Below are 21,766 nucleotides of genomic sequence, written 5' to 3'. Positions count from 1 at the left end.
TAACTTTTTTTTACTTCATGGGTTTAACCTAGGTCAAAATAAAAAATAAACCTATAAAGGGAAAAAAATGACCATCAAACCATTTAGAGAGCAATGAGTTAAGAAATGACTCTGTTACTTTACTCCAAAGACTGAATACTATTTATTTGTGAATAACATTTCACATTCTTGTACCTTTCTCTATGCGTCGTGTTCTAAACATAACATATATTATAGAGAGTATTAGAAATTGTGAAAATAATTGTAGGAAAGCTTTAGATTTCTGTGGGATCTGTAACTCTCCTCTTTCCATTTCAGTCATTGGAAAATTCTTTACTGGAAATTGGCCTAACCTTTTATATAAGAGGAAAGTGCCAGCAAGACTTGGCTCGAAAAGTGGCTCGTCCTCCATTGGAACCACTTAACCTGGCAGCAGTTACTACATTGACTTTGTGGTTTATAAACCAGTTTACACTAGGGCTGCTGAAAATCTCATTCTTCAAAGAAAAGAAGACCGGTATACTGGAGTATGCTTCTGCTTTTACCATCATTACAGAGTAAAGGGCTTCTATGGGATTCCAAGAAAGCCACCGGAGGGCAGGAAATGGTATGAAACTATCAGCTGCAGCCAATCACTGGCCTCAGTGGTCACATGTCATATGTGCAAGAAGCACGGCTAGTACCAGTCATTGGCTGCAGCGGTTACATGAATGATGAGTGTAACATCATTACTGCAAGAGTGTTGGGGAAACTAGAGCAGAGGAGCTGCAGCGGCGGTGGTGGTGTTGGAGCTATTGGCTCAGTAATAGTTATTAGACCATTATCTGCTCTTAAGCGGGCTTTACACACTGCGATATCAGTCCCGATATCGCTAGTGTGGGTACCCGGGTGCCCCATCTGTTGCGCGACACGGGCAAATCGCTGCCCGTGGCGCACAACATCGCCCAGACCCGTAACACATACTTACCTGCCCGGCGACGTCGCTGTGACCGGCGAACCGCCTCCTTTCTAAGGGGGCGGTCCGTGCGGCGTCACAGCGACGTCACTGAGCGGCTGCCCAATAGAAGCGGAGGGGCGGAGATGAGCGGAACGTAACATCCCGCCCACCTCCTTCCTTCCGCATTGTGGCCGGGAGGCAGGTAAGGAGAGCTTCCTCGTTCCTGCGGTGTCACACGGAGCGATGTGTGCTGCCGCAGGAACGAGGAACAACCTCGTTACTGCTGCAGTAACGATTTTTGAGAATGGACCCCCATGTCACCGATGAGCGATTTTGCACGTTTTTGCAACGATGCAAAATCGCTCATCGGTGTCACACGCAACGGCATCGCTAAAGCGACCGGATGTGCGTCACCAAATCCGTGACCCCAACGAGTTTGCATTAGCGATGTCGTAGCGTGTAAAGCCCCCTTTAGCCTCCTTTCTTAAAATTCTGGACAACTCCATTAAATCAAGCAGAAAGTTGGTAACTCAAGAAATGCAATGTATAGCTTCTTCTACAGAATTTGAGTAATCTCATGCTGATTTTTTCCAAATTTATTGAAAGCTTTTAGCAAAATTTTGGAGCATTTAGTTTTAGACCAATTTATGTGTTTAAAACACCATTAGCGCCTCTTTTACACAGGAGTGTGACTTTGATAAAAAAAGGATGCGGCTTGAAGGGGTTTTCTCATTTCGATTAAAGGGGTTGTCCACTACTTTGACATTGATGGCCTATCCTTAGGATGGGTCATCAATGTCTGACCGGGTCCGACACGCCGCAACTCCGCCAATCAGTTGTTCTCGGTTCCGGCGGAAGCAGGCGGCCGGAAATGCTCAGCTCCGGACGTTTTCTGGTAGTGGCCGTGGCCGCTATCAGATGGAGCAGCTCCAGAAGTGAGCATTTCTGGCCGCCTGCTGCTGCCGCTGGGATAACAGCTGATCGTCGGGGGTACAACATGTTGGACCCCGGTCGTTCAGACATTGATGACCTATTTTAAGGATAGACCATCAATATGTAGAACCATCAAAATGTAGAACTGGTGGAGGAAGGTTGAACTAGATGGACCTAGGTCTTTTTTTCAACCTAAGTAACTATGTAACTATGTAATATCAAAGTAGTGGACAACCCTTTTAAGGCTGTGTTCACATACAGCACTCACACTGTGGATGAAAACCGCAACAGTCCCATGCTGCTGTGGTCTTTCCCTGCACAAATCACTTAATGTTGCAAGGAAAAGCTGTTTCAATATGAAAACTTGAACAAGTTTACACTGTCTATATAGTGGACTGCATTAAATATATGTATGCATACAAGAGATTGGATGAGGTGAAAATTTTATTGTTACACTGGCATTAAATTTAAAGGCTTTGTCCACTACTTTGTAACATAGGGCAGGGGGTCCGACACCTCCAATCATCTGCTGGTATTATCACCTTTGGTGGAGGACAGACAGAACCAATATACGGAGCTAAACTCTCAGCACCATATATTGTTTAGTGGTCATTGCCGGTATTGCAGGTCACCTACTACTCTCTTTAGAGGATTCCGCACCATCTTATTCTTTGCACAAAGCAGTATAACATGAACCCATGAGACTCGGCTTCTTTCCATGAAGCATCTCTTTTTCAAACAAATGAATAAGATGAGATTAAGCAAACATGATATGCCATATACTGACCTCATCATAGAAATCTGGATTTTGGGAATGATGAAGGATTGTGGTGTAAGCTGCTGTTGTAAACAGAGAGCCACCAGGCTTTCCATAAATACACTGGTAAGAAATGTAAGACAAAACAAACACAGCACATTAGTCAGGAAAATGATGATTATAGTATTTCCACCTTTAAGGGGCTTTAAACAAACTGTGCTTTATTCACCCTCCCCTGGTCTGACGCTGAGTCTCCGCCGGTGCTCCTAGTGTCTGTTATTGTCTGCGATGCTGACATCATGTCGACAGCCCTGCAGCCAATAACTGAGCTCAGCTAGTGACTGCATTTCTGTCGACGTTACATTAATGCTGCAGACCGCAATGGACACCGGAAGCAGAGACCCAGCACTGGACCAGGGGAGGGTAAGTGAAGCACAGTTTGTTTTTTAAAAAAAAAAAGGAAAAAAAAAAAAACAAATCGGCACATGGGACAAAGTGGGTTGCCAAAACTGGAAAATCCTTAAACTAAAAACAAAACTTAATATACTTCTTTATAATAAAATTACATTTTTTCCAAGTTGTTAGAATTTCTTTTTAGCCATAAATATCTACTCTTTGGTAGTACTTACTGATGAATATTTTTATTAATGTGCGTTAATTCTGTAAGTAACAGTAATTCAACAAGTAAAATCTTACACCAGCCTTATCCTTCTCTCTATGTCACTAGACTCTGTATTATGGAACCATGAAGTATGGATGTGTAATATGGCACGCCTACCCTAAGATTGCTATAGATTACATATGTCAAACTCTGACCATGGGCCAAATCTGGTCTGCAGGCCGATTTTATTTGGCCCGTGATGCTATTCTGTATGGAGGACTATGTGTTGCCCATTATTCTTTATAGAGGTCTATGTGGGTCCCATTATTCTGTATGGAGAACTATGGGGGCCCATTATTCTGTATAGAGGACAATGTGGGGCCCGTGTCCAGGTTGGCCCGTGACTTTGTCCAAGTTTTTAATTTTGTCTCTCTGTGTATTTAAGTTTGACATCCCTGCTATGAATCCATTCCGTACCTCCATGTCCCAAGTTTGTTTTACTATCTTACTATTTTGCTAGAATCTATATTTTGGCCCAACTGTATTGAAACACAAAGTCAGCTAAACATGGCAACATAACTTAAAAACAAACATTAAAAAAGTGTGGATGTCAATGGCAGTCCTTTGCAACTGAACATACAAAATGCGATACACGCTTGTATACATCTGGATTGTATGTGTTCTCCTCCTATTATATAAAATCCCAAATCTTGTTCCAATTCTAGACTTACATGATACACACTTAGGCCTCTTTCACACGTCCTTGTCTCCGGTATGTGTTTGGTCCATTTCCTCACGTACCGGAGACACGGGCACACGTAGACCCATTAAAATCAATGTGTCTGCGCTCACGTGCGTGTTCTGCCATGGACCGTGTGTACGTGTGGAGCATACGTGTGCTCCACATGTAAACATGTCCGTTTTTCTCTGGCATCACGGGTGTCACACGGAACGCAAATGGGTCACACGGAATGCAAACAGACCACACGGATGTGTTCCGTGTGACACGCACCGGAGAAAACACATGTATCTGTGAGAAAAAAAAAAAAAACTTTACTCACCTTCTCCAGCACTGCTGTCTCTGCCGCTGCTGTCACTTGCTTCCAACCGACGCTCTATATGCTCATTGCATATTCACTTCACTGCGGCCGGAAGCAGCAGCAGCAGGGAGTAGGCAGGACCGGAGACCGAAGATCAGCACCACGGACAGCGACGCCAGGGACAGGTTAGCAGAAAGTTCCCGTTCTCCGTGTGTTAGCACAGATAACACTCGGAGAACACAGGTGTGCCATACACACGGCTCACGAAGGGCAATACGCAGCTTTGACAGGTCCGTGATAAACGTGCGTGATTTTCACGGACGTGTGAATGAGGCCTTATGAACAGTCCATTTTTGCTGACATAGCGCCACAAACCAGGTTGCAAAATGGGCAGATACACCATACAATGTATAAACGTAGACATATTTGGTGCTTCCCCGACCATTTTTAGTATAGTTCTGGGCGGTCATGGGCATGACCTAAATGTTCTAAATTTTATTTTGTGACTGCTGGTAAGTAAAATAATAGGAAATTAGCTAAAAATGTTTTTCAATCAGAGATTATATTGCACATGCTTTACATACAGGGTGATTCACTTGTTACTGTACCCGGAAAAATTTATGTAACTTTTAAAAAAGATGGTTTACCGTACTGAAATTTGGAATGTACATACTTTGGTTCATGAGAAGTGAGAGTGCAATGAGCCTCAGCGACAGCGATGAGAAACATCCTCATGCTCAGTGGTCTCTCCGACATGTCGCCCTGCCAGTTGTCTCCTCTACGAGATAGACTTACTGCATGCCGTTCTGCGTGTCAGTACTTTCTGTGTGGTGCTTGCATTTCACTCCTGTCAAATTCCTTCTTCATTTGTTAACAATGTACAGATACAGTTTGGAGGAGCGTGTTTTCATTGTGAAAAATTATTGGAAAACAGAGTCCTCAAAGAGGGGCCAAAGTGAGTTTCTAACAAAGTTTGGAGGTCAAAATCCACTGTCTAAACCGTGTATCCTGCCATTGATGAATCAACTGGAACGTATAGCAATATAACTGGATAGGCATGATGGAGGACGTCTGAAAATGGCATTTGAAAGGTTGGGTGTACATTAACAAGCCATGAACATCACACCGAGAGAACATACAGCGACTATGGCCCCAGACGTTCTGTGGAATACATATAACAATATGGAACCTCATGTGCAGGAGAGCTTGGATGCGAACGGCGGACATTTTCAACAACGCCTTTAAGACGTCAGTTTCTCATGAACCAAAGTATGTACAGCTCAAATTTCAGTACAATAGATCATCTCTTTTAGACGTTACAGCATTTTTTTCCGGGTGAAGTAGCGAGTGAACCACCATGTATTTAACATGCTGATCATACGTAGATAATGTCGTCAGCAACAGATTATATACTTTGGTAGATCCTCCAGTAGAAAACTTATAGAATGGCAGAATCAGCGTGAGGACTATGAATGTAAGCAGAACAATGGCGTTCAGTGTCCGGCTGGGCAGACATTCACTATATTCGGTACTATTGGTGTACAGGGACTGAATACGACAGCTGATATGACTTGTCACCTTTAATGGCTGGCTTCCTTCTTCATCAGAGCTCTTAAATTCAACACAAACCATTATGTTCCTTGCCTACAAAAGAAAGAGCAAGATAAGACATTCCGACCACAATCTGGATCAGATGTGGCATAATCAGAATATAGCTTCAATAATTGGAACAACAATAGTGAAATCCATGACCAGTTTTCATTTTCTTACAGAAACACAGTACAAATATTGGCAACTCAAAAAAGGGAGTTGTCAAGAACTCCGACAAAGTGGGTACCTCCGCGTGTGTCTCCATGTAGCGCCAGAATTGTGTATATCGCTAGATTCATGATGAACAGTATTAGGAGGATGTGAGGCAAAATTGGTGTACAAAAGGGAGAGGAATCAGACCAAATTTTGGCACAGTTTTGTATGCAATCGTATTGTAAAGAGTAAAGATTGGTGGCAAAATGGGCAATAAAACCCAACATTTAGATGACTGTTCCCGCTCTTTCAAAGGGGGGGGGGTGTTTTATTATGGCTTGTATGCTTGATCTAGTGTGAAAAAAATGATTTTTTTTTGTGTGCAATGTCTTGTTGTTTACAAATATGTTGAAACTTTTGGTATAGAAACAGTACAGACCAAAAGTTTAGACACACCTTATTCAAAGAGTTTTCTTTATTTTCATGACTCTGAAAATTGTAGATTCCATTGAAGGCATCAAAACTATGAATTAACACATGTGGAATGAAATACTTAACAAAAAAGTGTGAAACAACCAAAAATATGTCTTATATTCTAGGTTCTTCAAAGTAGCCACCTTTTGCTTTGATAACTGCTTTGCATACTCTTGGCATTCTCTTGATGAGCTGCAAGAGGTAGTCACCGGAAATGGCTCTCACTTCACAGGTGTGCCCTGACGGGCTTAATAAGTTGGATTTCTTGCCTTATAAATGGGGTTACATTATAGCAACATATAAACTGTAAAGCTCATAGTCGGTTCATGTAATCTCATCTTACCTTGTGAAAGCATTTTTGGCTGTCATACTTAAGGTGTTTGGGATAAATATATATTTGGTTCTTATAAATCCTGTAAGGCTGAGAGTATTTGGTTGACGCCCGTACAAATTCTTCTACTTCAACAGTGGGTGGATATTTCTCTATTTCACCAAATGGCTTGATTGGTATTAGAGATGAGGTAAGGCAGTCTGCACAACAGAAACCAGAAATATAGGCATCCAAATTGGAACGTGGTACTTCATTTATAGTCAAAATATACAATTTAGGGGCCACAAAAGGGGTGTGCAAATGTATGAATATCTGTAGAACACGATAATAATTGGTCAAATTAATTAAATTAGATAAAAACAGTATCTGCGATCAGAACCTTGATTATTTGGATTCTAGGCTGTTTATGTGATGAAGCCAAAACACCAAGCCCCGAGCAGAGTCAAGGAGCCGGTGCTGGACCCTGAGGGGTGAATACTTACTCTGTTTGTTATTTTAGCCATTTTAAAGCGTTTGAGTTTCCTGAAAATGGAAACGCTCTTTAAAGGCTGCAATTTTTCTCAATACAAATGTAATATATGATTGCGCAGAGACATAAAGTATAAACAACGCGCAACAAATGATGCAAATTTTTTCTTTCCAAACCTGTCTATCTCACACCACTTACTTTGGCATAACATGAGCTAAGGGGAACGATAATGAAGGGCACAAGTATTCTATGCTGTGCTTTTGCATGATATACTGTATATTTCACTGTGTATGACAATGATAGTTAAATAAGTACTAGGGATGATCGAATACCTCAAATATTTGGCTTATGCCGAATAAATCGCCGTTATTGGACTATTCGCGAATATTCGATGCAAAATGTAAGTCTATGGGAAACCCCGAATAACAACTATTCGGGCTTCTCATAGACTTACATTGCGCATCGAATATTCGCATATCTGTGATCTATTCGGAAAATATTCGCGAAGCCGAATATTTGAGGTATTCAATCATCCCTAATAAGTACATTATTCGATGTTAATTCCCAGCAAACAGCAGCATAAGGCTTAACCTTTATCAAAAAATTTCAAGTTGAACTGGACACACTATTATAGGTGCTGTTCAGCAGATTAAGCCATTTTTTTGCCTCTCCGTTGCAGATATGTTGGCAATCAAAGTAGTTGGCAATGAAACAGTTAATTTTTTACAAGTTCAAGTGGGCCTTACCAGACAGATTTCACTGGGGCGTGTACTTCTCCCCAACATAAGCAGGCAGTCTCACATTCAGGGAAGACTAACATGTCCCCACCCCACAATAGCACTGACAGTCAGGCTGCTCTTCTCACTGCAGAGTGATGAGGCGATTGAGCACAGCAGACCCGAGTGTGATGAAGCTGTCATCTCCAGTAGTTAACAGGGGAGGGCAGTACTGCAGATGTTGAGTCTCATTACAAATAATCCAAGTAGGTGTCCACTCAGTGCTGCCAGCTAGGCCAATCATAGGCAAGGATCCACATACAAGGAAAAAAATAACATGGCCCCATTATAGCTTAGAATACGCTCTGTGTGAGACATAATGACTGATTGCTCCTGACACTGCAGAGTGATTACACGTGCTGGAGCACAGCAGACCTGAGTGTGCTTATCAGCTTTCATCTCTGAGACAGCAGAATAGGCAGCACTACAGTGCTTTGGCATTGCTAATGTTTATTTAGTCCTGCCAATGAATCTCATTTCAATTTGAGGAGATAGCTATAAGAAGTGTTTGGATTGACAACTTCTGCAGCACTGCCCCTCCCCCCACACTGACTGCCGGGGATGACAGCTCAAAGCTACACTTAGGTATCTTGTGTTCCAGCGCGTCATCACTCTACAATGAGGAGAGCAGACAGTCAATGCTTTTTTGGGGCGCACTCTTCTTTTCCCAATGTGTTTCTGCCTGCTTATGATTGGCCAGCTGGTAATACCCACTTGGACTTAGTAATTAACTATTAACTTGTCAAATACTTTGATCGCTCTGCCACATAGAGGCAAAATAAAAAGTTTTATTCTGCTCTGCAGCGCCTATTGCATAGTGTTTCCAGCTCAACATGAAGAATCTGAAAGGTCCCCTTTAAGCTTTTTGAATTATAATTTACATTGGAGACATTTTTCCCTTTTGGATAGAGTTTGCATAATCTTTCTTTATTTTCATTAGTGATCGACTTTTCTGCAGTTTTCTCCCATACGCCACAAATATACGGACGGGTCTATTGGTTCCCTACGAACTTGTTATATGTCTTTGCCTGTGTTGAGAAAATAAGAGGAGTTGGACTGGGGATATCACGTTTGTCTCCCTGCATGTAGAGACCAGTGATAGCCTTTGGACTGAAGCCTCTCATCTAGCTCTCTACATTTAAATGGGTTTCGTTTCTCTTGGAAATTAAGTGGTTAAGTGTCAATTTTTCTCTTGCAGCCTTTCCAAGCAGTTCCTTGCAGAGTGTTTTCAGCTGCACTCACTTTGTAGTCACACCCTTCAGCTTTAAATAGTTGTGTATCCCAGCAATCCATGCTGAAGATACAAAGTCATTTGGTCTTTAGTCAACTTGGAGGAAGGTTCTGCGGTTGAAGCTTCCTGTGCTCAGGCCATATCCTTTTGGTTGTTTTTTCTCCCTGTTTGTCTTTACTTACCTGGCGTGTTGTTAGTGCAGTGGTAAGGTCTAGTGAACCTTACCTGCCCCTCACTAGTCAGGGCTACTATAGGGTCTTCCGAGGGCCTCAGGTTCCTGTTCAGCAACAGTTGCAGAGATTGTATAGGGACTGGCTACAAGAGGAGGGACAGCTTCAGGGGAGCATACGAGGTGCCCCACCAACCCCTCTCACTAGTTCCAGGGCCTTCCGTTGTTTGTGTGTTCCCAGTGCCCCCCTTTTTATGTTTTTTGTTGTGCATCAGATGCTCGTAGGTCTGAACACAGCCCACCACTCTTGCTACACCCAGCAAGCGTGACAGGGATAGTTTAGGCTATGTACGCACTAGGCGTTTTTCGGGTGCGTTATTGTGCGTTTTTGGGCTAAAACTGCATGACTTTGCTTCCCCAGCAAAGTCTACGAGTTTTCATTTTTGCTGTCAGCACACAACTTTTTTTTTTAGCTGCGCTTTTGATCTAAAAAAAAAAAATGGATACGTCAATTCTTTCCTGCGTTTTACTGCATTTTTCACCCACACAATGCATTGGTAAAACGCAGCAAAATACAGTGATCAAAAACGCAGCAAAACGCAGCCAAAAATGGACCGAAATGCACTGTGTTTTTGCTCGGGTGCATTTTGTGCAGCCAAAAACGCAGCGTCAAAAAATGCTATGTTCGCACATAACCTTTGGGTGCTGCCAATCTTTGAAAAGTACCAATGAACCTAGAAAACAATATGTGAATTATATACAAAGTATATTGGGGATATTATGTTCAAGTAATCCTTTAAACATCCTACATGTAAGGCCACGTTCACACTGCGGTATTTTGGTCAGTATTTCAGATCAATATTTGTAAGCCAAAACCAGAAGTGGGTCTAAATTGCAGAAGTGGTGCCCGTGTATCTGTTATACCTTTCCTCTGATTGTTCCACTCCTAGTTTTAGCTACAACTACTGATGTGAAATAATGGTCAAATACGGAAGTGTGAATGTGTTCTAACATAGGAACTGATTCTCACACAATTGAATTTATTTTTTGGACTATGAGACACACTTTTTTCCCCCAAAAATGTTGGGGAAAGTGGGGGGTGCATCTTATAGTCTGAATGTAGGGCTGCAGGGAATGAGAGTCCTGCGGTGGAGCAGGTCATTGGCGGCATGAGCAGGCTGTAGCAGCGCCTGCCGTGACCATGTGGACCCGCTCATTTCATATGCATGCATCCTCCCACCTATCATCTCTCAGTGCTGAAGCCGGCGCTGACAGGAGGGCGGGGTGATGGGCGGGGGCTGCGCGCATAGTAAACAGCTGGCAGGTGCGATCACCCCTGGCAACTATAGCCTGGAGTGATCATGTGCGGCTATATTCACTGCCTCCCACGCATCATCATCAGCGCAGGGGGCAAATAAGTATGGTATACTCATCGGTCACTGTTCCCTGCAGCATTGCAATGTACTCCTGTCTGCCGGCCAGCTGATCTGTGTAGAGAGCGGTGAGCACAGAGATGACGTCATCACTGTGCGCACCGCTTGTCTCCGCACACATCAGCGAGCCGGCAGACAGGAGGTCATCACGATGCTGCAGGGGAACAGTTCCACACAGGTCAGCGGCGCAGCTGCTGACACAGAGAGGAAGATGATCGATACTGCAGGGAGTGAGGAAAGGTGAGTATAAATGTTTATTTTTTTCTGTGCCATAGAATACAGCCCACATAGCAGGATGGGGTATATAGCAGAATGTGGCCATATACCAGGAGGGGGGTATATTATGAGCAGGATGGGGTATATAGCAGGATGGGGGTATATAGCAGGATGGGGGTATATAGCAGGATGGGGGTATTTATCAGGATGTGGGTATATACAGGGCTGTATTTTGCCTTCGTGCTGCCCTAGGCACTTTAAGTGGTCGCGCCCCTTAGTGACAATGTAACACTATGAGTTTTCACACACGACCTCTTTTTAAGGCAGATCTACTCTATAAAACACTTGAAAAAGTATCAATGAGAAACGAAGGGAACTAACCCCCCCCAATGGGGATCACCACAGGCACATCAAAACATAGCACAAGTATAAAATATTCCCACCACACCGTCTCCACTTATATACTGTGGCTGTCACACTGCCCCTAATAAACTAAAACACCACACTGCCCTCCCTCATAAATTATACCCACCACACCTTCCTCAATTATGAAATATGATCTGCACATTGACCTCACATCATGCTTCCCCCTCCTCACAATGTCCCATGTATGCTGCCCCCTCCTCACAATGTCTTATGCATGCTGCCCCCTCCTCACAATGTCTTATGCATGCTGCCCCCTCCTCACAATGTCCCATGCATGCTGCCCCCTCCTCACAATGTCCCATGCATGCTGCCCCCTCCTCACAATGTCCCATGCATGCTGCCCCCTCCTCACAATGTCCCATGCATGCTGCCCCCTCCTCACAATGTCCCATGCATGCTGCCCCCTCCTCACAGTGTGCCATGCATGCTGCCCCCTCCTCACAGTGTCCCATGCATGCTGCCCCCTCCTCACAGTGTCCCATGCATGCTGCCCCCTCCTCACAGTGTCCCATGCATGCTGCCCCCTCCTCACAATGTCCCATGCATGCTGCCCCCTCCTCACAATGTCCCATGCATGCTGCCCCCTCCTCACAGTGTCCCATGCATGCTGCCCCTCTCCATGAGCTCCTAATGCTGCCTTCCTCTTTTCCATAATGACACCTCCATGCTGCCCCATTCATCATACTAAGACCACCACACTAACGCTTATGCTGACACACCCCCCCCACACACACACTACCCCACTCTTGATATCGACTCCCCTACATTGCTCCACTCCATACTGAGCCCACACATGCTGCCCCTTCTCCATAATGAGCTCCCAATGCTGCCCCCCTTTCATTCTGAGTCCTTACACTGCCCCCCATCGATTTTGTCATTGAACTATCCCTCAACCCTTGTCCTCTGTCTCTAGCATTGGCCCCTCTCTCCCATTCCCCCAGCAGCAGCCTCTCTCCCCCGTCTCCAGCAGCAGCCTCTCCCCCAGCATCAACCTCTCTCCCCCCAGCGTCCCCCAGCATCAGCCTCTCTCCCCCCAGCATCAGCCTCTCTCCCCCCAGCATCCCCCAGCATCAGCCTCTCTCCCCCCAGCCTCCCCCAGCTTCAGCCTCTCTCCCCCAGCCTCCCCCAGCTTCAGCCTCTCTCCCCCAGCATCAGCCTCTCTCCCCCAGCTTCCCCCAGCATCAGCCTCTCTGAACCAAGCATCAGCCTCTCTGCCCCCAGCATCAGCCTCTCTCCCCCAGCATCAGCCTCCCCCCTCTCAGCCTCCCCCAGCATCAGCCTCTCCCAGCATCAGCCTCCCCCATATTCAGCCTCTCCTCCCAGCCTCCCCCAGCATCAGCCTCCCCCAGCATCAGCCTCTCTTCTCCCAGCCTCCCCCAGCATCAGCCTCCCTTCTCCCAGCCTCCCCCAGCATCAGTCTCCCCCAGCATCAGCCTCCCCCAGCATCAGTCTCCCTCCTCCCAGTCTCCCCCAGCATCAGCCTCCCTCAGCATCAGCCTCCCTCCTCCCAGCCTCCCCCAGCATCAGCCTCCCCCCTCCTAGCCTCCCCCAGCAACAGCCTCTCTCCTCCCAGCCTCCCCCAGCATCAGCCTCCCTCAGCATCAGCCTCCCTCCACCCAGCCTCCCTCCTCCCAGCCTCCCCCAGCATCAGCCTCCTTCCTCCCAGCCTCCCCAGCATCAGCCTCCTTCCTCCCAGCCTCCCCCAGCATCAGCCTCTCTCCTCCCAGCCTCCCCCAGCATCAGCCTCCCTCCTCCCAGCCTCCCCCAGCATCAGCCTCCCTCCTCCCAGCCTCCCCCAGCATCAGCCTCTCTCCTTCCAGCCTCCCCCAGCATTAGCCTCTCTCCTCCCAGCCTCGCCCAGCATCAGCCTCTCTCCTCCCAGCCTCCCCCAGCATCAGCCTCCCTCAGCATCAGCCTCCCCCAGCGTCAGCCTCCCCCAGCATCAGCCTCCCCCCTCCCAGCCTCCCCCAGCATCAGCCTCCCTCCTCCCAGCATCAGCCTCCCTCCTCCCAGCCTCCCCCAGCATCAGCCTCCCTCAGCATCAGCCTCCCTCCTCCCAGCCTCCCCCAGCGTCAGCCTCCCCCAGCATCAGCCTCCCTCCTCCCAGCCTCCCCCAGCATCAGCCTCCCCCAGCATCAGCCTCCCTCCTCCCAGCCTCCCCCAGCGTCAGCCTCCCCCCTCCTAGCCTCCCCCAGCGTCAGCCTCCCCCCTCCTAGCCTCCCCCAGCGTCAGCCTCCCCCCTCCTAGCCTCCCCCCTCCTAGACTCCCCCAGCATCAGCCTCCCCCAGCATCAGCCTCCCCCAGCATTAGCCTCCTCCCTCCCAGCCTCCCCCAGCATCAGACTCTCTCCTCCCAGCCTCCCCCAGTATCAGCTTCTCTTCCCGGAAGTGCAGGCGCCGGCAGTTCCGAGGTCAATCAGCTCTCTGTGCCCTGCCGCCGTAGTTTGTCTGCATTCGCGTCTTAATTGACGTGGATACAAATAAATGGAGGTGCACCTCTCCCCCTCCCTCCTCAGCGCCTCTCCCTCCTCCTTACACATCCATTAAACGCAGCGGATTTAATGGATGTGTACAAAGAAAAAAAAAATTATTTTTTTTTACTGCTAGAAGGTGCCGCCCCCCCACATCCTGCCGCCCCAGGCACGGGACCACTGGTGCCTAATGGTAAATACGGCCCTGGGTATATATATCAGGATGGGGGTCTATAACAGGATGAGGGACATATATTAAAAGATGGGGATCATATACAAGGCAGGAGGATCATTACCAGGATGGGGTACCTTAGTAGAGAATTTGGGGACACTACCCCCATAACAGTGTCAGCAGCATATCCTCGCCCCATAACAGTGTGTCATGACCACATTTTTTGCTTAAAATTTTATTTTCCTATTTTCCTCCGCTAAAACAAGGGTGCGTCTTATAGTCCGGTGCGTCTTATAGTCCGAAAAATACGGTATGCTGTGTGAAATAATTTTGTCTAAAAATATTATTAGTGAGGGTGGCCATACATAACAACAGTTGGGAGGGCTAAACTTGTAGCCTCAGCTGACAACATATCAAAGGCTTCACATTCAATATAAAAAGATAATTGTATAATAGGATAAATAATAAGTAGATATGGAAACAAATGCAACATAGTAACTCCAATAGAGGGATAGAAGATAATACAAGGTTTCCAGCTTGCAAATTAACAATATATTAGAAATAACAGAAATCTGTCCTACTTGTCTGTTCCAGGGGTACAGGATCTACTGATATATCCAGGTTTCCAGGGATGATTTGGATTTTGCTAATTTTCTCTGCTCTGTTTGTAAAGAAAATAAACTGAACGTGAACCTAGATGTAATTCTGCAAATGAAATTACTTAAGATTATGATGCCTTACCCCCAAAAGGTGTCAAACTGCATGTAGGTATAATAGAGAGTGAGGCTTTATGTTTGGGCTAGTAAGCTATAGCAAAATGGTTAGTGAAATCCAGACAGTAAAGTGAGAAAAGGAACTTCCAGCACCTTTAATGCTGGCAGAAAGCTTATAAAGAGGAACTGTACACTGTATAAATAAAAGTGGTAGGTAAGGCTGCTTTCACACCTCCGGTTTTAGCAGTGCGGCTAATCCGGCTCTAAAACCTATGCAACGGATGCGGCGAAAAAACCGCATCCTTTGCATAAGTTTTTACATGCTGCCCGTCCGGTTTTTGCCGGTTGCGGCACGCTACTGAGCATGCGCAGTGCAAAAAAACGTATGCGGTGGCCGGATGCGGTTTTTGCCGCATCGCGCCGCATCTGGTGTCTATAGGCATGCATTGGAAAAAGCGCCGCATCGGCAGGATGCGGCGCGATGCGTTTTTTTTCACCGGACAAAAAAACGTGCCAGGCAACGTTCCATCCGGCCGCCGCATCGACTAAATCTGCCCGCATGTGGCAAAAAACTGACCGAACGCAAGGCCATGCGGCACAATCCGGCACTAATGAAAGTCTATGCGGAAAAAACGCAACCGGCGGCAAAAAAAAACGGTTGCGTTTTTTCTGCAAAGAGCTGGATTGTGCCGCACTGCAAAAACTGGAGGTGTGAAAGCAGCCTAAGTGACAGGGCATGAGTATCCAGATAGTTACTGGACTTTGTAGACGGGTATGTGTGCCATAAAGGGGAGGTGAGGAATGCACAATCTTATTTTACAGATTTTACATTGTAAGATTTGTTAGTTAAATGCATAGACTCCCTCTTGACTATTACATTTTAAATGATACTTTCTCTAATACATAAAACCATAAATAAAGAGCACACATGTGAGAGATGAACCTTGTCACTGACAATGTTGAACTCAACCTGTGGTGGGCACAGACAGAAGAGGCCCCTGTACAGGAACAGTATATGGGCCCCTCTTTGTCTGGGACAATTGTGACAATAGCTGCCTACTGATTTGGAGGTGGAACTGGCCTCCCTACCCCTTGGACCCGTGTGCGGCTGCACAGGTTGCCCCCATGGTAGATCTTCCCCTGAAGTCAACACTTTAGGGGTAGACTTTTACCTGCACACACCAAACTTCCTGTCCGGTAATTTAACTAATAGGCCACATAGAAGCCTGATGTAACGGCCTGACAATACTGAATAATACATCGAATAATTAGGAATAACTGCGTGTAAATCTGTTTATTCATTAGCAGGTACACTCTGTGCAAACTCACAAAACTGATGGCACATGACACAATATTTCATGACACTGATGCCCCATTATGGTATATTCATGAACACATGGTAACCAGGTACTCAGCTAAGCAATACTACACATCTGAGACGGGTGCACCACATCTCCCAGCAGTCTCTACACTGCTGAGGTGTCGCCATGGCCTACAAGTGAACGAGATCAGGTATGGCTAGTTTCACACTTGCGTTGAACGGCATCCGTTGCATTGCGTTGTGTGACGGATGCAACGGATGCTTTGCATATAATGGCACAACGGATGCAACGGATCGTACAAAACAACGGAAAGCTTTTTTTTTTTTTTTCTTCTCTACAGTTTTACTGGCAGCAGACTATTGTGAACGATCAGCTGATCACCCGGCAGCCGAGCGCTCAGCTGAGAGCTCTCACATGCCAGCGGCCGGGTGCTCAGCTGAGAGCTCTCACATGCCGGCTGCTAAGCTGAGCGCTCTCATTGCCGGCAGCCGGGCGCTCAGCTGAGAGCTCTCAATAGCCGGCGGCCGGGCGCTCAGCTGAGCGCTCTCAATAGCCGGCGGCCGGGCGCTCAGCTGAGCGCTCTCAATAGCCGGCTGCCGGGCACTCAGTTGAGCGCCCTCAATAGCCGGCTGCCAAGCACTCAGCTGAGCGCTCTCAATAGCCGACTGCCGGGCGCTCAGCTGAGCGCTCTCAATAACCGACTGCCGGGCGCTCAGCTGAGCGCTCTCAATAGCCGACTGCCGGGCGCTCAGCCGAGCGCTCTCAATAGCCGGCGGCCGGGCGATCAGCTGAACGTTCAGCCAATGAGAGACAAAATAAAGTTCCTGTGATTAAAAAAAAAAAAAAAAAAAAGATGAGTATGTGCAGTGAAAAATCAAGGATTACGCCACTCAAAAACCATTACATGAAGCGTTCCTTCTACCCGGCGGACGCAACGCAGCGTCGGCCAGCGGAAGCAACTAAGGTACTTTTGGCACAATCCATCATTCATAAAAGTCTATGGGAAACAGCGGAATCCGTTAACGGATTCCGCTGTTTTCCAAAAGGGCGGATTGCGCCAGAAGGAAATTAACGCAAGAGTGAAAGTACCCTAATCTGTAAGGCTGCATTCCACAATCAGTATTTGTTGAGTTTTTTTACACTGCAGAATTTCTGCACCTTAGTTTCCTTGTGTTTTTTCATTACCTTTTTGTCGGCGTTTTTTTTAACATGCGTTTTTATTGTGTTTTTGCTGCTGTGTTTTTTTTTTGTCTCTATTTGGTGTCGTGCTTTAAAGGGTTATTCCCATCTCCAAGATCCTATCCTAATATGTAGTAGGTATAATAATAATTATATGATCATACCTCCAATTCGAAATGTAGTATAGTTCTCTCCTGATTCACTATGTCACTTACCTCATGTGCAGGGCATTGCGAACTTAGGCATCAATGGTTACGACCACGCATATAGCCACAGTTAGTTAGTTTCTTGTGGTCGTAACCATGGATACCTAAGGTGCTGCAATGCCCTGTACATGAGGTAAGAGACATGGTAAATCAGGAGAACTATACTACATTCCTAATTGGAGGTATTTTCTAATATTATTAGTACATCTACTACATATCGGGATAGGATCTTTTAGATGGGAATACCCCTTTAGGCCTGCGACACACATCCGTGCCGCCGGCACGTGTTTGTCATTTTTTACACGTACCGGTGGCACGGAGACACGTTAAGCAATGCTACCCTATTGTAGCAGGCACACACACGTAAAACCACACGGAACGTGTGTCCGTGTGCATTTGTACGTGTGTGCGTTTTTCAAAGCGCTGACATGTCAGTGTTTTCTCCCTCAGCACGGGTGTCACACGGCCCGCACCCGTACCACACGGGTGTAGTGTGGATGCGGTCCCGTGTGACACGCGCCGGAGAAAACACACGTGTCAGTGAAAAAAAAACAAAACATTAACTCACCTTCTCCTGCCCTCCTGTCTCTGCCGCTGCTGCCTCTTGCTGCCGACCGCCGCTCATTATTCTCATTTAATATTCACTTCACTGCCTGGCAGCAGCAGCAGCGGGGAGACGGGAGGGCTGGAGACCGAGGATCAGCACCACGGACAGCAGCGCGGACAGCAGGAAGGACCAGGTGAGTATGCAAATTACCGGTTCTACGTGTGCTATCGCGGATAGCACACGTAGAACACACGTGGCCCGCACGTACCAGAGACACGTACTTACCTGCACGCAACACGCAGGGGAAATACGTGTCTCTCGGCACGTGCGTGATTTTCACGTGAGTGTGGCAGAGGCCTAACATAAAGCTTCTTTGTTTTTGTATTTTCCTGGTACTGACACTCTTAAGGGTGCTTTACACGCTGCGACATTGCTGGCGATATCTAGCGATGTCGTGCGCGATAGCAACCGCCCACGTCACTGTTTCGTCATGGGTGTGATCGCTGCTGTAGCGAACAATATCGCTAGGGCAGCGTCACACGCACATACCTACCTGCTTAGCGACGTTGATGGAGACACCGAACAATCTCTCCTTTAAGGGGGCAGTTCGTTCGGCGTCACAGCGGCGTTGCTAAGCAGCCGTCCAATAGCAGAGGAGGGGCGGAGATGAGCGGCCGGAACATACCGCCCACCTCCTTCCTCATTGGCGGTGGATGCAGGTAAGGAGATGTTCGTCGTTCCTGCGGTGTCACACATGTGTGATGCCGCAGGAATGACGAACAACCAGCGGCATGCGATCAACGATTTTTGACGTTTTTGCGATCGTTGATCGTCGCTCCTTTTAGTCACACACAACGATATCGCTAATGGCGCCGGATGTGCATCACGAACACCGTGACCCCGACGATATATTGTTAGCGATATCGTTGTGTGTAAAGTACCCTTTAGGTGCAGATTACATGTGTTTTGATACGTTTACTCCGCTGAAATGCACGTGCATTTTTTCACCTGTGGATTTTCCGCATCTAATGTAGGTATATGGGGTAATTTCGCACAGAAAACTCAGCGTACCCACAACAGAAATTGATATACTGCGGATTGGCAAACCCGCACCGCAGGTCAGTTTACACAGCATAAAAAAGAAGTCCAGAGGCCAGGAGATTTCTGTTTTTTATTAATCCCGTCCACTTTGCTTGTACTGTGAGAATACACAGCATCAAAACCGCAACAACAACTCATAGTGCGCACGAACTCTAAAGGCCCTGTCACACACAGAGATAAATCTGCGGCAGATCTGTGGTTGCAGTGAAATTGTGGACAATCAGTGACAGGTTTGTGGCTGTGTACAAATGGAACAATATGTCCATGACTTCACTGCAACCACAGATCTGCCAAAGATTTAGGCTATGTGCGCACTAGAAATGTGAAGTTTCTCAAGAAAATTTCTTGAGAAACTTCTGCCAGTGAAAGATTTCCGGACCTGCGGAAAAATCCGCACCAAATCCGCATGCGGTTTTGCCGCGGATTTGCCGCGGATTTGCCGCGGATTTACCGCGGATTTACCGCGGATTTACCGCAGGTTTGTCCCTGCAATAAATAATAAAGATAATCGATAGACAGATAATGGATAGAGGGAAAGATGGATAGATGAATAGATAGATAGATAGATAGAGGGATAGATAGATAGATGAATAGATGAATAGATAGATAGATAGATAGATAGATATATAGATAGATAGAGGGATAGATAGATAGATGAATAGATGAATAGATAGATAGATAGAGGGATAGATGGATAGATAGATAGAGGGATAGATGGATAGATAGATAGATAGATAGATAGAGGGATAGATAGATAGAGGGATAGATAGATAGATAGATAGATAGATAGATAGATAGATAGATAGATAGATAGATAGATAGATGAGAAAAACCTATATAATGTTCCACCCCCCTGCATTTTCTAAGCTGGCACCCTTTAGTGACTTTCATGTGGCACTAAAGGGTGCTTAGCCTTGTATTTAGCCATAAAATAAATAAATAATTAAAAAAAAACGACGTGAGGTCCCCCCATTTTTTGTAGCCAGCTAGGGTAAAGCAGACGGCTGCAGCCTGCAGACCACCGCTGGCAGCTTCACCTTGGCTGATAATCCAAAACAGTGGGCACCCCACGCTGTTATTTTAAATTATATAAATAATTTAAAACAAAAAACGTGCGGTCCCCCCCATATTGGATCACCAGCCAAGGTAAAGCGGACAGCTGGGGTCTGATATTCTCAGACTAGGGAGGTCCACTGTTATTGGACACTCCCCAGCCTAAAAATAGCAGGCTGCAGCCGCCCCAGAAGTGGCGCATCCATTAGACGTGCCAATCCTGGCGCTTTGCCCCAGCTCATCCCGCGCCCTGGTGCGTTGGCAAACGGGGTAATATATGGGGTTGATGCCAGATGTGTAATGTCACCTGGCATCAAACCCTGGGGTTGGTGAGGTCAGGCGTCTATCAGATACCCGACATCACCAACCCAGTCAGTAATAATTAAAAAATAGACAACAAAAAAAGTTTTATTTGAAAAAACACTCCCCACATAGCCTCTTTAACCAATTTATTGAAAAGAACAATCAATCCACGTCCGGCGTAATCCAATAAGGGGGGGGGGGGGGGTGTCCCACGGCGATCCATACCATAGTCACTGTCCCAGTCAATGAAGAACAGAATGTTCCCCATTGGCTGGGAGAGCAATGCAGTGACCTGAGCTAACATCAATAGGTCAGCTCAGGTCACTGCAGGGGATGACGAGCGCTGCCATCAGGAGCATAGATGAGATCATTACCTTCTGTGATAATCTCCTGCACTGCTGATGTCAGCGCTGTCACTGACTTCTATGCCCGCCGCGTTGTCAGAAGTATCGCGAGAGCCCGTGACGTCACCGCTAGTGACAGTCTCGGGCCGCTCGCGAGACGGGCATAGACAGCAGTGACCGCGGTGACGTCAGGAGGCAGGAGATCGTCACAGCAGGTAATGATCTCACCTCCTGACAGCAGCGATCGTCATCCCCGCGGCTCCCAGCACTGCAGGATGTCAGTGTCTGCCTGCGCTGCCGCGTGACAGGCTGCTGATACTGCGGGCAGACACTGACACCCTGCAGTGCAGTGTCAGTGTCTGCCTGTGTCAGTGTCTGCCTGCGCTGCAGCGTGACAAGCTGCCGATACTGCGGGCACACACTGACACTGCAGGGTGACAAGCTGCTGACACTGCGGGCAGACACTGACACCCTGCAGTGCAGTGTCAGTGTCTGCCTGTGTCAGTGTCTGCCTGCGCTGCAGCGTGACAGGCTGCTGACACTGCGGGCAGACACTGACACCCTGCAGTGCAGGCAGCCGCGAGGCTGGAGCGGGACACAGACTGCACGGGCACCTGGAGGTCGCACGGAAGTGCTTCTGTGCGGCGTCCAGGGAGTGTGACGTGTGTTTACTCTGCTCCGCCTCCTCTTCCTGGCATAATGACATCGCTTCCTGCAAAACCGCAGGCAGCGATGAGCATTCCCGCAGGTAATTCGCGGCTATTCCGGTGGTATACCGCACATCATTGCTACCTGCGGAATACCCCCGGAATACCGCAGGTACCTGCGGAAATTAATGGAC

The 21,766-nt window shown here is 47.0% G+C and overlaps 1 protein-coding gene across 6 annotated transcripts in view; it reads right to left on the bottom strand.

Moving 5' to 3' along the window:
• DOCK10 (dedicator of cytokinesis 10) overlaps positions 1-21,766 on the bottom strand; it is a 439,835-nt gene that overhangs the window by 155,153 nt on the left and 262,916 nt on the right. For all 6 annotated transcript variants that reach the window (XM_075340778.1, XM_075340775.1, XM_075340774.1 and 3 more), the window contains exons 16-19: positions 14,739-14,818; positions 6,808-6,995; positions 5,826-5,891; positions 2,637-2,729 (exon numbers count right to left, since the gene is read on the bottom strand). In XM_075340778.1, coding sequence (XP_075196893.1) covers positions 2,637-2,729; positions 5,826-5,891; positions 6,808-6,995; positions 14,739-14,818 — 427 coding nt within the window. The remainder of the gene's footprint in view (positions 1-2,636; positions 2,730-5,825; positions 5,892-6,807; positions 6,996-14,738; positions 14,819-21,766) is intronic.

This window comes from Anomaloglossus baeobatrachus, chromosome 3, assembly GCF_048569485.1.
Source record: "Anomaloglossus baeobatrachus isolate aAnoBae1 chromosome 3, aAnoBae1.hap1, whole genome shotgun sequence".
Lineage (NCBI taxonomy): Eukaryota > Metazoa > Chordata > Amphibia > Anura > Aromobatidae > Anomaloglossus > Anomaloglossus baeobatrachus.
The sequence above is the reverse complement of the archived record's forward strand: the minus strand, read 5'-3'. Positions and strand labels throughout refer to the sequence as shown.